The following is a 13,749-nucleotide window of genomic DNA, read 5'->3' on the forward strand; positions in this document are numbered from 1 at the left end:
CCACAACTGTCTACTTCCAGTAGAGTCAAGGTCATCCAAAGTTCTGATGTCTGTGCCTTGCTTAAGATTCACTGTCGGACTTGAACAGGACCTTGTTAAGCAATGCCTCAGTTTTAAAATCTTCATCTTTGTTTTCAAATCAGTGATTTTGCTCTACAATCTCCTCCTGCTGTAAACTGTTCGTAGATTTGAGCTTCTTAAATTATCTCACCTATGCTCGGCCCCAGATTTAATCATTCCACTAGTGGTGGCTGTGCCTTCAACCACCAAGCCTCTCAGCACTGCAATTCCCTCCCCATCTCTCTGCCTCATTTTCCTCCTTTAAGATGCTCTTTAAAAATTACATTCCTGTCCAAGCTTTTGGACATTAACCCCAAGATGTGATGTGGTTCAATAATTTTGTCAGAAAGTACAGTGGCACAGCTAGAGTCCTGATCCACAGCTCCAGCAGCCCAGGTTCTGGTGCGGAGTCTGCACGTTTTCCCCGTGACTGCGAGACTTCCTGAGTGCTTCGGTTTCCTCCCATATCCCAAAGTCTCGTGGATTGATAGGCTAATTGGTCACTGCAAACCATCCATAGTGTAGGTGGGTGGTAAAATGCGAGAATAGGTTACAGGGAAAATTGGTAGGGGAATGGGATTTCTCCGAGGTCCAGCACAGACCCAATGGACCAAATGCCTTGCCCCATGTGATAAGGAATATGGAAACCTGCAAAACACCTCAATTGTTATTGCAATTTTACGCAGTTATAAAAATGGAAGCTGTTACTGTTGCAGTCTCTACTCTAATTGTAGAAAAAGTCTGCAGAAGGAAAGATTTAAAACAAAACTAATCACATGAGAGTTGTGCGATAGGGTGATCTCTCCCAGGATATTAATAAGCCAACATTTACTGCTTTCAAAGGAAATTCAATCAGCTGAAGGTGTGACCAACCAATTACAGCAGAAGGCTCAACATTAAAAATAAGGGTGCTTCTTGGTCAGAAGCAAAGGAACTGTTGGTCTGTGTATCACATGGTCTCCGAACCTGATTCAATAAAACATTCAGGCTCTTATTTCCCACTACTATCCAGAGGCAATCTGCTGGAACATGTGCTATGTACATGTCACATGAGAGCATTAAAATTTGACTCAGCAGCTAATTGTTAAATGAGTAACCCGTTGATGCTCATTGTGAAGTGACATTCAAACCCAAAGGTGCGCAAACATCATAGAACTGTTCACTTATCAGAAATGTCAGGATGAGAATTAATAAATTGGAAAACAAATGCAAGGTCAGAGTGGAAAAAAAATTGGATGTTCACAATGTACCCACGTCAATGAGTCAGAAGCCACAGACTCCCATACATCAACCAGCTGTCACTACACAGTACAGAAAAGAGGCAGCATGCATTGCCAAAGTGTGGTGTCTCACATGAGATGCTAAGTATTATATTGGTCTGCTGGATACAGAGCCAACATTTATGATGGATCTTTCATCAAAATTGGGAAAAGTTAGAAATGAGAAGTGTTATACAGAAATGGGGTTGGGGGGAGGGAATGAAGAGGAAGGCCAGGAGATTGAATGAGATGTGCCAGTAGTTCTGTCTGAAAGTGGGTGCTGAGGATGTACCGTACATGTGTAAATTGAAATCTGGAATTCTAGACAAGGACAAAAATAAGATACCTGAGATACACATCTCACTGATTTTTTTCCCCCTATTTTGACTATTCTTTCCTCCCTTGTCCAGTCTCTTCCCACTTACATCCGTAGGACTTTGGGCATCCTTTACCACTAACTATTTCCAACTTCTTCATACTTGCAGCCTAATTTTCATATTGAACATCCAGTCAGTCCCTCTGCTCTTTCATCTTAGACCAGGATTGTCTGAGGGCCCTTTGCTTCTTCCTTGAACAGAGGATCAATCAGTGCTCCTCCATCTCCTACTTCTTTCACCTGGAACTTCTCACGATGAACAAGTTCTCCTTTAGCTGTGCTACTAAAGCTGTACTAACTTCTTGCAAATCAGATGTGTGGCTGAAGGAACCCATATGGATTCCTTCTGAAGAACCCATATGGGGGCTATGAGGGAGGTAAGGGTTAGATAGATCTTAGAGCAGGATAAAATATCTGCACAACATTGTGGGCCGAAGGGCCTGTACTGTGCTGTGATGTTCTATGTGCTGTGGAGTTCTATGTTCTATGGACACAAAGTAAGCCTGTCTCTCTCAGGGATGTGTGGAACATTCCTTGTTTCAGTCCTACTCTTATTCTAGTTCATTGGTGCTCTTGAGACACAAGAGACTGCAGATGCTGGAATCTGGAGCAAAAAAAACCAGTCCAGATGAAGGTTCTCGACCTAAAACGTTGACTGTCCATTTCCCTCCACAGATGCTGTCCGACCCACTGAGTCCCTCCAGCAGTTTGTTTTTTTTGCACTGGTGCTGCTACCTGCTCTCATACAGGAGTTGAAAGTTTAATTACTTTTGTTGCCATTTCCATCCTGCTCCAGTGGTTCAGCTTTGACTCCTACCTCGACCTATTCTATCTTATTATCCACATCAAGGGCAAAGACTCCCACAACTACCCTGACTGCACTACCTCTCTCTCTGCTTTCCTGCAAGGACTCCATTCCATTCTCCCAGTTCCACTGGTCCTGTCACATCACCTTCCAAGTCAGTGCTACCGACACGTGGCTTTCCCCCTCCTCCCACAGTTAACAGAGCTTTCAACTACATTTATTCCATTTTCTCCATGTCTGCTCTCACCCTTCTCTCATCCCACCTGGAAGAATAGAGCTTCTGTAGTCCTCACCAACTTCCATATTCTATCGACTGTCCTCTGTAATTATTGACACCTCCAATAAGATACGCCCATCAGATACCTTCACTCCCCTCTCCTCCCATCATTCTAAATGGCAGTTTCCTCCACTATGTTCTGATCCACTCACCCAGCTGCAGAGAAAGCAGCAATTTTGTTTGTATTACTTTCTGCATTTGGTACACATGTAGATTCCTCTACAGTGGCAAAAAAAAAATCATAGGTGGGATGTCTACTTTGCAGGATACCTCTGCTCTGTCTGCAAGTGTGATTCTGAGCTTTCACTTGCCTGTCACTTTAAAACATCCCCACTCCCAATCTGTCCTGTCTTTGGCCTCCTACACTGTGCTAATAAAGCATGAACAGAACCTCATCTGACCTGGCTCATTACAGACCTCAGAAGTCAACACCAAATTCAACAACTTCAGGTGATCAGCCCACATTTTCAGCAGTTTGCCTTTCCCCCTCTCTCCTCTTTTGTTGTTTCAGATTTCACTTGTCCTTTCCATCTTACAACTTCTCCAGATACATCTTTCACTTCAACTGGCAACAGCTTTTATCCTTCAATCTCACCTAGCCTACAGCTTCCCTTCTGTCCTCTCCACCCATGCGCCTTTCATGGAACAGCATAGCACAGGAACAGGCCCTTCAACTCAAAGTTGTGCCGAACTAATTAATCTAATGACACTTAATCCCTTCTGCCTGCATATGGTCCATATCTCTCCATCCTATGCACATTCATGTGGCTATCTAAGAGCCTTGTAAACACTATATATCTGCCTCCACTGTCACTCCTGGTAGTGCATTCCAGGCACCCACTGCTCTATGAAAAAAAACACTTGCCTTGCACACCTCCTTTGAGCTTTCCCCCTCACCTTAAAAGCATGCCCTCTAGTATTAAGACTTTTTGACCCTGGGAAAAAGATACCGGATGTCCACTAATCTATGCCTCTCATAATTTTATAAACTTCTATCAGGTCTCCCTTCAGTCTCCAATGTTCCATAGAAAATAACCCAAATTTATTCAAACTCTCCTTATAGCACATGCACTCTAATCCAGGCAGCACCCTGGTAAACCTCTTCTGCACCTTCTCCATAGTCTCCACATCCTTCCTATAATGGGGCAACCAGAAATGAATGCAGTGCTCCAGAGGCAGCCTAACCAGTTTTATAAAGCTGCAACATAACTTCCTGACTCTTGAACTCAATGCCTCGACTAATAAAGGAGGCATGCCATATTCCTTCCCTTGTACCTTAAAACTTGCTTCATTTTTAACTTTTACCAGCTCTGATGAAGGATCAAAATGTTAATCCAGTTCTTCTCTTCACAAACACTGCCTCACTTGCCAAGTATTTTGACCATTTTCTGTTTTTACTACTATGTGCAAATTGCCCATATTTCCCTGCCCAAGTATACAATGACAGCTCAACTTCAGAAGTAGTTTCATAAAAATGTTTTGGAAATTCCTGAAATATGAATGGAGTTTACATAAAGCAAGCCCTTTCCTTTCAGACTGGATTTACTATAATCAAATGAATGATTTTGGGTTAGGGAATTATTGATTTTTTTCAATTTCAGATAAATACCTGAATGAAGCCGATTACCTAGAGCTGGTTTACTTTCAGATCCTTTCAGGGCAGTAATTGAGAGAAACTTATCCAAAACTCAGCATTGATTGGTCTTTAAGAGCATCATTGTTATCTGGCCAGTCTGAGTTGACATAGCTATTTGTGATTCTGTAGACAGCAACCAACTCCAAAAAGCAGATCTTTGGAAAAGTATCCTGGTTAGACTCTGTTCACTGTGTTAAATCAGAAAGAAAACCTCATGGGTTTTGGACTTTTGAATTACATCTAGATATTCTTCTGAAGACACTTACAACATTGTAATTGCAAAGGGAAATGTAGTAAGCTCACTGCAGCAATCTCTCCACTGAGACTTTTCTTAGTACAGCACTAAGTTCAAAGCAGAATTATTTTCAACATTTCAGGCTTAGTTTAGAATGCGATGTCGGTGCTGCAGGCAACAATTAGTTTATCCCATCACAGCTAGCACTCATCTGCACAATGATAAGGTGGTGTTTCAAAATACTAAGCAATAATAATGGCATTGTAAATTTAACACACAAATTACAATCATGAAAAATTCAGCACATTTGACTTTTGAAAAATTTAATACATTTACCTGTATTTAAAATACAAGCTTCACTTTGTGTTCTGTCACATTATTGGTGCAAAGCCATATTCAAAGTGAAGAGGCATTTAATAAAGTGCAATAAATGCTCACGCAATTTTTGCAGCAAGCCAAGAAATGGGGCAATGTGCTCATGGAAGCCAAATGTCTAGCGTCTTAAAGACTTGGCAGAAGCCACCGAGTTTGTTCCATTTGGTAACCTTATTAATTTTACTTAATGTTCCTTTAAAAGGATTTTATTTATTGATTGGATCTGCCATTTTGGCTTCGATTTAATGTGGCACTAAACTTAAATCGATGCAATGCTGAAGTTTTTTTTTTATTAGGTTTAACTAGGCTTCTAAATATTCTTTCCTCTAACTTTCTCTTCCTGTATCCACTGATTCAGGATCTTGTTGAGGTGGCAAACATCAGCAGCTCTCTATTGCCCAAGTGGACATTCCATACACAAAGGCTTAACATTGGAACCAGCTGTTCAACTTTGGAGAATACTAGCGAACCAATCCTGACCCCACCCAATCAATAGTACACATTTTCAGCCAGGACCATTGAACAATGACTAGGAGGACTGGCTTGGTTTTTCTTCTCCTTAACCCAGGCATTTCCAAATCAGTTAATTCTCCCAAACTGCCCTGAGACATCAGCGATCAGCATGGACTGGGGAGTAAACCTGGGGTTTTCTGGCTTGCTGACATAATTGACAATTTTCCTTCTTTTTGGTCTACCCAGATAGTCCTGATTGTGGATAGGCAGGAGGCAGAAGCAGGCTACACCAGGCTGGAACATTTCAAGGCTGGAAATTGTGGATGAAAGATCTTCTGAGAAAATTAGATCTGTGACTGTTTAAGAGACAATAGCCTGATTTCAGTGATGGAGTCATGGTCCAGAGGGAAGTACGAAGTGCTGTTCTGAGAGTTATGTTCCACCTCGGTGCCAGCAGTTTGCTAGGTCACAATAGCATCACCCTTGGTGGATTCGTTGACAATATCAGGGTTTCTTTGCTAAAATCTGTATTGGACCTGCAATTTTAATTGTCCATCCCACTCTGACCTATCTGTGGACTCCTGCATTGTTGTGATCCCTGCACAGTTATACAAAAGCCCAGCTTATGCTAAAGGAACATCACCTCAGTCTCCTCCTCAGCACAGTGTAGCCTTCCAGACTCAATACTGAATTCTGCAACTTTGGGCAACTTGCTTTCTCTGTATCAGAAGTGGACAGTTCTGCTGCAAGTTATTCATCTGTAATATTGTTTGTTTTTCCTCTCTCCGCCACCAGGGCCTGATCTGCCTGACGTTTCTTAGAGCTCTACATTTTGCAGATTCTACATTCTTTTTTTCTCTTGCCTCATTTCAGATTTTACATTCATAGTCATACAGCATGGAAACGGGCCCTTCAGCCCATCTCGTCCATGTGGACCAAGCCCATCTGAGCCAGTGCCATTTGCTCGCATTTGGCCCATATCCCTCTAGGCCTTTCCTATCCACATGCCTGTCGTTTTTTTTTTTAAATGTTGTTAATTGATTGTTCATGCTTTGTTCATGTTCTTTCTCTTTCCAACTGCCCACATTAACATCAACCAGAGGACTTCATCTACCACTTACCCTCCACTCTGGCCTCATCTCACAGATATCTCCTTTGTCCTATCCATCCCTCCACAAGCCTCTCTGCAATTTAAAACCAAATCGTTTCCTCTCTCTGATCAAGGGTCTTTGATATGAAACTTTAACTGCTTCTCTTTCTACAGATGCTACCCATGTATCCACAGATGCTGCCTGACCTGCTGAGTGTTTCCAGCATTATCTAGTTTTGCTGTATTTCAACAAACATACCAACTTCATCCTGGATCTCTTCCGCAACTGATGGAACCTTGTAAAGCAGCGAGAGGCTCTGGTTCATGCGCTCGTCAATCACATGCAGGTGAGTCATTACCTATAAAGGAAAGGTGAAAGGTGGAAATTTTTGTCTGGATACCACAGGGCAGATGGAAACACTTGTTCTCATTATTGAGAAACACCTTTACTAGGAAAGTGGAAAGCACACAGTAGGATCCAAGTGTCACTTGTGAATGCAATGATTTAGAAACCATCTTCAACTCCAGATGACTACAATGATAATAGTAATAGAGGCAGTAATCTGATGGTAAAAAAAAAAATCCCCCGAGAAAGATTGATAACAACATGACGAATTTAAGTTTGAGGGCAATGTGGTTAGGTCCAAAACTAGGATCTTAAATGCAAACAAAACCAATTGAGGCATGAAAGATAAACCAGTCAGGTAGATTGGGAAATTAATGGAACCAAATGCTGGAGCCCCCAGAACTGTTGGCCTACAGATTAGGGATTTAAAAAGTGTTTGCAGAGAGAGAGTGATGAATTGGTTTTGATCTTCCAAACCTTCATGCATGTTAAGAAATCTCTATGAACTGCAAGGTAGCCAATTACTCTTAGTTTTAAAATTAAAAGCACGAGGGATCAGGAATTTTGGCCAATTAGCCCAATAAGTAGCAGGTGAAATACTAAAATATATTATCAGCAACATGGCAATAGGTTATGTGGAAAATCACAATGATCTTAGAAAGCATCAACAGTTTCATGAAAGGGTAATTACATTTGACAAATTTGAGTTTGATGATGTTTCTAGCAAGGTAGACAAGGGGAAAATGAGTAGATATAGTACATTTACATTTTAGGAAGAGAAAAGGAGCTACATAAAAGATTAGGATTCCTAGGACTAGAAATTGAAATTAGCAACATTAGCTGAAATTTAGGCAAGTTTAGAAAACAGTAGGAATAAACAGGAGGTTTTTAAGATGGCAGGATGCAATCAGTGAAGTGCCACATGGATCACTGCCACAATCTCTAGAATTTACAATTTAATGCTCTGAATTAATGATTTAAATAAGAGGACCCAACGTACTGCATTGAAATATGCTGACAATATGCTAGGTGGGAAAGTAAACCATTAAGGGAATGTGAAGAGGTTGCAAAGAGTACTTAAGATTGGATAAGTGGGGAGATAGAAAAGAAAGTGGGGAAATGTGAAATTATACACTTTGGCAGGAAGAATGGAAAAGCAGATGTCTTTTGAAAAAAGGCACTAGACTAGTAAATGCTGGAATTCAGAGATACTTGGGGTGCTTTAAATAAATTACAGAAAATTAATATGCATATACAATAGGCATTGTGAAGACACATGGTACGTTAGCCATTGTTGCGAGGGGGTTCAAATTATGCAGTGACAGAAATTATACATAAATTAGATGCAGTGAGCAGACCACTCAACCCCTTGGCTTTGGCAAGAACACATTTTGTCTTCTTATCCAAGGATACACTTACCTCAGAGGAGACACTTCTAAACTGTAAAAACTGATGAGCTTAAGTCAGCAAATGTTTATCCTGTGCCATAACTGTTCAGGCTACCACCAATTTTATGGAATTTTTTAGTATCAGAACAGTAGACATTTCAGAACAAATTAGACTAAAAAGTCACTTGTTCTATTTCTTTATAAAGTGAAAACAGCTTTATATATTTCCTGTCACCACCATAGTTTGCATTGTCTAAAAGCAACAATCTATGTTACAATAGAAATCATTGGGTGAAATCCAAGGTAGACATAAAATGTACCACAAAATGTTCAATCACTGCACTCAGGGTAGCCCACTGCTGCTGTCATTATATTCCCTCGTTTTATCCTTTTGGTACCACAGCTTTTCTAAGAGGAGATGCCACAATTGATTTTCAAGATAATAAAAGCCTATGAATGCATTAGAAGACACAAGCAGTTTTCAAACTATCCATATCATGAACTTGCCCATAGCTGGGTACCGATGTGTCTTAAATTCGCTTATCAACTCTCTCTCTCCCCCCCAACATTTCCGATTCACAAATGAGTGACCCTAGGTTGCTCAACTAGTGGTCTTACAGCATGGAAACAGGCTCTTCAGCCCAACTGGTCCATGCTGACCAAGATGCCCACCCATTTGCCCGCATTTGGTCCATTTCCTGCTAAACCTTTCCTATCTAATGTACCCGTTCCAAGTACCCTTTAAATGTTGTTAATGTATCTGCTTCAACCATTTCCTCTGGCAGTTCATTCCATATATGAATCACCCTCTGGGTGAAAAAATTGCCTCTCAAGTTCCTAGTAAATTTCTCCCCTCTCACCTTAAACCTACAGTGTCTTTTAGAAGTTTTTATTTTACCTGCCTCAACCACTTCTTCTGGCAGCTCATTCTAAATAAATACCACCCTTTCTGTAACAAAAAAAAATTGCCTCTGAAGTTCCTATCAAATCTCTCCCCTCTCACCTTAAACCATGCCTTCTAAGTTCTTGATTCTTCAACCCTGGGAAAAAGACTGCACGCATTCACCTTATCTAAGCCCCTCATGATTTTGTACACCTCTAAGGTCACCTCTCATTCTCCTACCTCCAATGGGAAAAAAAATCTCTCTATCATCAACTCTTTGGCAGTTCCACTTGCAAAAAGGGAATGGTGAAGGAGAGGGAAAAGACCAAAATATATCTGATCAAAAACTTCAGACCTTGACCAAGCCAATGAAAATCTTGTTTGGATAACATACCCTGTGAAAGTAATTCTTTCGGTCTTGTATATCACAAGTTAACCTGGAACTTAATTACTGCACAATTTTCTTCAACTGGCTTAAAGTCAGAATCTGCAAAGGAGGTTTAACTGTGGTATCCACAACATCACTCAGCTACATTTACAATCGGGCTCTTACTTGCGATTTGATCTGAGCGGCCTTCTCAGGATCGACCACACGGACGTGGTCAAAGTGTTTCAGGGTGTGCTGTCTGTCTTTTTGCTCAGCACGGCTATACTTCTTCAGCGCATTAAGGACATGTCGGGGCTAGAATGAAACAGAGGAGTTATTTCAGTTGGATTTTCTTTTGCTGCTGAAAACCTTGCACAAATTAGCACAAGATAAAAGCTTTAAGTGAAACCCATATTCAAGAGAATGCATTTGATTCTTTTAAATAAAGTCATTACTCAGTTTAAACCAGGCCTTTAACATTTAATGAAGTAGAATCTGATGCAGATTTCACAGAATTCAACTAACCGCAGTTACCCACTACACTTCGTCTCCCAGGCACATACGAGCTCAAATCAGTCATTTCTATTTTACACTCGGCACTTCTTGGGCTGAAGAGAATCAATTTCAGGAATGTATAGTTCACAAACCCAACCAAGTAAATCCCACCCTTTCCCCAAGGGTATGCACAGAAGGGCAAATTGACCAGCCTCAAATTCCTGAAATACCAAAAAGAAAAGCCTGAGATGGGTCAGGATTGAGAATAAAATGAAAACATTTGGTTAGTAGCCTTGGCTTTAAAAAGGTGTCTATGAATTGATATTCTCCTTCACCTGTCAAGTTACTCAGATCTTCCTCCTCCACTTCAAAAGCGTTATTTCTGAAGCAATGGACAGGAGCCACAATCTGAAACAGCTACCACTCTGCTAACCAGGAAATCAATGAGCTTGGTCCGCAATAACCGGACCTCTCCGGTCCTTACCCTGGGCCGCAAGTCTGAACCTTCCAATGACATCTTTTTCTCAGGAGAGTTGGAACTAGACCAAGAATGCATAAAGAAAGTACAGGGACTATCCTACAGATTTGTGATAGTGTAGCTGATTACCTGCACCGTTCCTTAAAAATCAGAGCACTGGACAGACCATACGGCCCACGATGCTGTACCATTCTTGATGCCATTTTATGCCAAATGTCCTCCTCCTGTGTATCATCCATATCCATGTGTCTATCTAAATGCCTATTAAACTCCACCAAACTGCCTGTTTCCACCACTACCCCGGTAACCCATTCTGGGCACCTACTGCTCTCTGCATGAAAAAAAAACTTGCCCCTCACATTGCCTTTAAACTTCCCACCTCACTTTAAAAGCATGTCCTCTGGTGTTTGATATTTCAACCCTGGGGAAAAGATTCCAACTCTTTATTCAATCTATGCCTCTCATAATTTTAAAAACCTCTATCACTTCTCCCCTCAGCCTCTGACGCTCCAGGGAGAATAACCCAAGTTTGTCCAACCTTTCCTTATAACACATACCCTCTAATCCAGGCAACATCCTGGTAAACCTCTTCTGCACCCTTTCCACATCCTTCCTATAACAGGGTGACCAGAACCAGGGTGATCATACATTTAAAAAAGAGGCAGGTTATCTTACTAAGCTAATACAAACTTCTAAATAGCAGTGACATTTTATTAATTCTTTTAAGATTATATTCCAGAAAGTACAAGTCAAAGGCTTCAATTCTCTAGAACTTGGTGCCCTTGGCTGTCTCCAGCAATATGCCAGTTCCTATTGGACAGTTTTGCTCTCTCCATAGAGTTCCACACTTACCCGTGGAGGGTCCGCCTGGAGTGCAGCGAGGTAATTCTCCAGTGCAATACGACGTCTATCATTCAGCATGGCCTCCACTCTTGCCATGTGGGTTTCTACCAACTGCTGTCTCTCGCTTGCTGCTTCCTGCTCTAGCGATTCCACCATCTCCTGGAAGCGCTTGAATATCACAAGAGGTTCCCAATAAAATAAATGTCAATGACTTCCAATTTTTAATTCGAGGGGTTGTAAACTGCAGGCAGCAATTTACAGTAACAGCCCAGGCTGCAAGCTTTAACGTACAAAGGTGCAATTGTGTCGTGCCGGTTTCTAATACACATATGCAGAATAAATCTCAGCGATTTAAAGTATTAAAACAAGTCATGCATTTAATTCTCTTTCAAAGACGAACTCCATGCTTTAAAAGAAAAGCAATGCCTATTCAAACAGATGAACTCTGCAGCAAGGAGAAGGAAAAGACACACATTTACCTGAATGACAGCTTTTTTGTCAGCTTTGGGCAGATTCTTTGCTTGACGTTCAGCTTCTTCCCATTCCCTCATTATCTAAAAAGCAATAATGCATTTAGAAAAAGTTTGCAATTTCCACTTCTCAAAATTTAAAACTAGACATCCTTTAAGAGGGCTTGAGTACACATTCGTCTGTGCAAGCACACTGGACGTAGTTAATACAAACATGCTAAAATTGGTGACATCAACTAAACCCAATATGCACCATTAATAAATCGCAGATTACAAAGCAAAATACACTACCTTCGACATACGTTCTCGATGCTTGGCTTCCAACCTCTCCTTGGCCTTCTGGAAATAAGCATGCTCGTTCTCATCACCAGGGGTTTCGAGATATTTGTCAACAGCATCTGGAGTGCTGGCAGCTGTTGTGGGGACTAAAGGCAAAGGTGACAAAGAAATGTCTTCACCCAGAAGTGTTCCGACCCTATAAAACCCAAGCTGAAAGCCCAACTCAATCCAGAGTCTTAATACCAGTATCATATATTGGGGGGCTCTTACACTTGTCATTCTGCAATACAAGGAACAAATTTCCTTTGATCTATATTCAAGTTCCTCAAGAAGAAATTTTGCAGTATTTCTTTGACCAGTTTGGTTATGGTTTGGTGCTCCATTGGGGCATCCGTTTCTCCTTAGCTCCAAATATACCATTATATTAATTCCAGCACATACATACGCAGTGTTGAAAGGGACACACGGCTCCCTTTCCCAGGAATTCTTTATCTCCCTCAGTTCTGTCTAATCCTTTTATAGTGTAATTCTCCTTTAAGATCATTTTATTGCTTTCCTTGGTAACACTGACATGGTGGTCAAAAAGCACGCCATTCTGACCCATTTTGTTATGAAGGATTAAAATAATTTTGTGTCCTCTAATAAAGTCAGCGTTCCATACATTATCTAAAGCTTGCACTTAGTAGGTGCATCTGGTATTAATTTTAGCTCTCCTCCAAAACTTGCACTGATTTAAGTTTATTTGCATGCTTATTGCCTGCAATTCAAACTACCGACACGTAGTGTTAAATTATTAGCTCAATTTACTGTGAATTCACATTGAAAAGGTCTTTTTGTTTGGAACTGTCAAAATCTTTCCAAAAACCCATATCAAAGATTGCCATTCACCACACTATCACAAAGTTCAAAACGTGTGATGTTCACATATGCCTCCATCGAAACTCGCAAGCAATTTCCCATTCTTATGATACAAATATTTCACACATGAATAGCATTCACATCAGCTCCCAGCCTCACTAAAAACACGAGTTTCTCTTTCAGCACACATGCACATATATTATCCAGACAGGAGTGCAAAGGGAAGTGGAAGCATCCACCACATGGCTTAGTTTGAATGCAAGGTGCAGAGTAATATTATCTCTTTGATCAATATACTTGCATCCTATACTCGGGGAATTTACAGCTCTGCAGAGCCCACCTTCAGAAGAGCAAAGCTTCAGGCTAGGTTCAACATTAAAAGCACAGCATCAATGCAGACTGCTGTTTGTGGGAAAATAAATGACGACTGGCAGATACTGCAAAAAAAAAGTCACCTCACGGCTTTAGCTGATGATCTGACCCGAAGCAAAACACATATTCTGATCTGAGAAAAAGGCAGATTGTACACATATTTTGGAAGTTAGATAGGCTGATAAGGTTATATGTTCCATGAGACAGTGAATCTATCATTGCTTTTGCTGAAGTACATTACTTTTGCTACGTTGCTTCCCTTTTGCAGACCATAAAATAAATATTTGGTATCCAAACTGCCTGTTAGACCCAACATCTTCTGGAATTAGTGCAGCTTTAGTCCATTAAAAAATGGAAGATTTGTAATCTTAATAACCCCTTACAATAATGACAAAAAAAAAGGG

At 40.8% G+C, this 13,749-nt stretch overlaps 1 protein-coding gene across 4 annotated transcripts in view; it reads right to left on the reverse strand.

Annotated features, from left to right (window-relative positions):
* The window catches only part of LOC127569394 (amyloid-beta precursor protein-like), a 145,469-nt gene that overhangs the window by 15,337 nt on the left and 116,383 nt on the right, over positions 1-13,749 (reverse strand). For all 4 annotated transcript variants that reach the window (XM_052013998.1, XM_052013996.1, XM_052013997.1 and 1 more), the window contains 5 exons: positions 12,128-12,261; positions 11,846-11,920; positions 11,376-11,534; positions 9,737-9,865; positions 6,826-6,925 (listed from right to left, as the gene is read on the reverse strand). In XM_052013998.1, the coding sequence (XP_051869958.1) occupies positions 6,826-6,925; positions 9,737-9,865; positions 11,376-11,534; positions 11,846-11,920; positions 12,128-12,261 (597 nt within the window). The remainder of the gene's footprint in view (positions 1-6,825; positions 6,926-9,736; positions 9,866-11,375; positions 11,535-11,845; positions 11,921-12,127; positions 12,262-13,749) is intronic.

Source organism: Pristis pectinata, chromosome 4, assembly GCF_009764475.1.
Source record: "Pristis pectinata isolate sPriPec2 chromosome 4, sPriPec2.1.pri, whole genome shotgun sequence".
Taxonomy (NCBI): Eukaryota; Metazoa; Chordata; class Chondrichthyes; order Rhinopristiformes; family Pristidae; genus Pristis; species Pristis pectinata.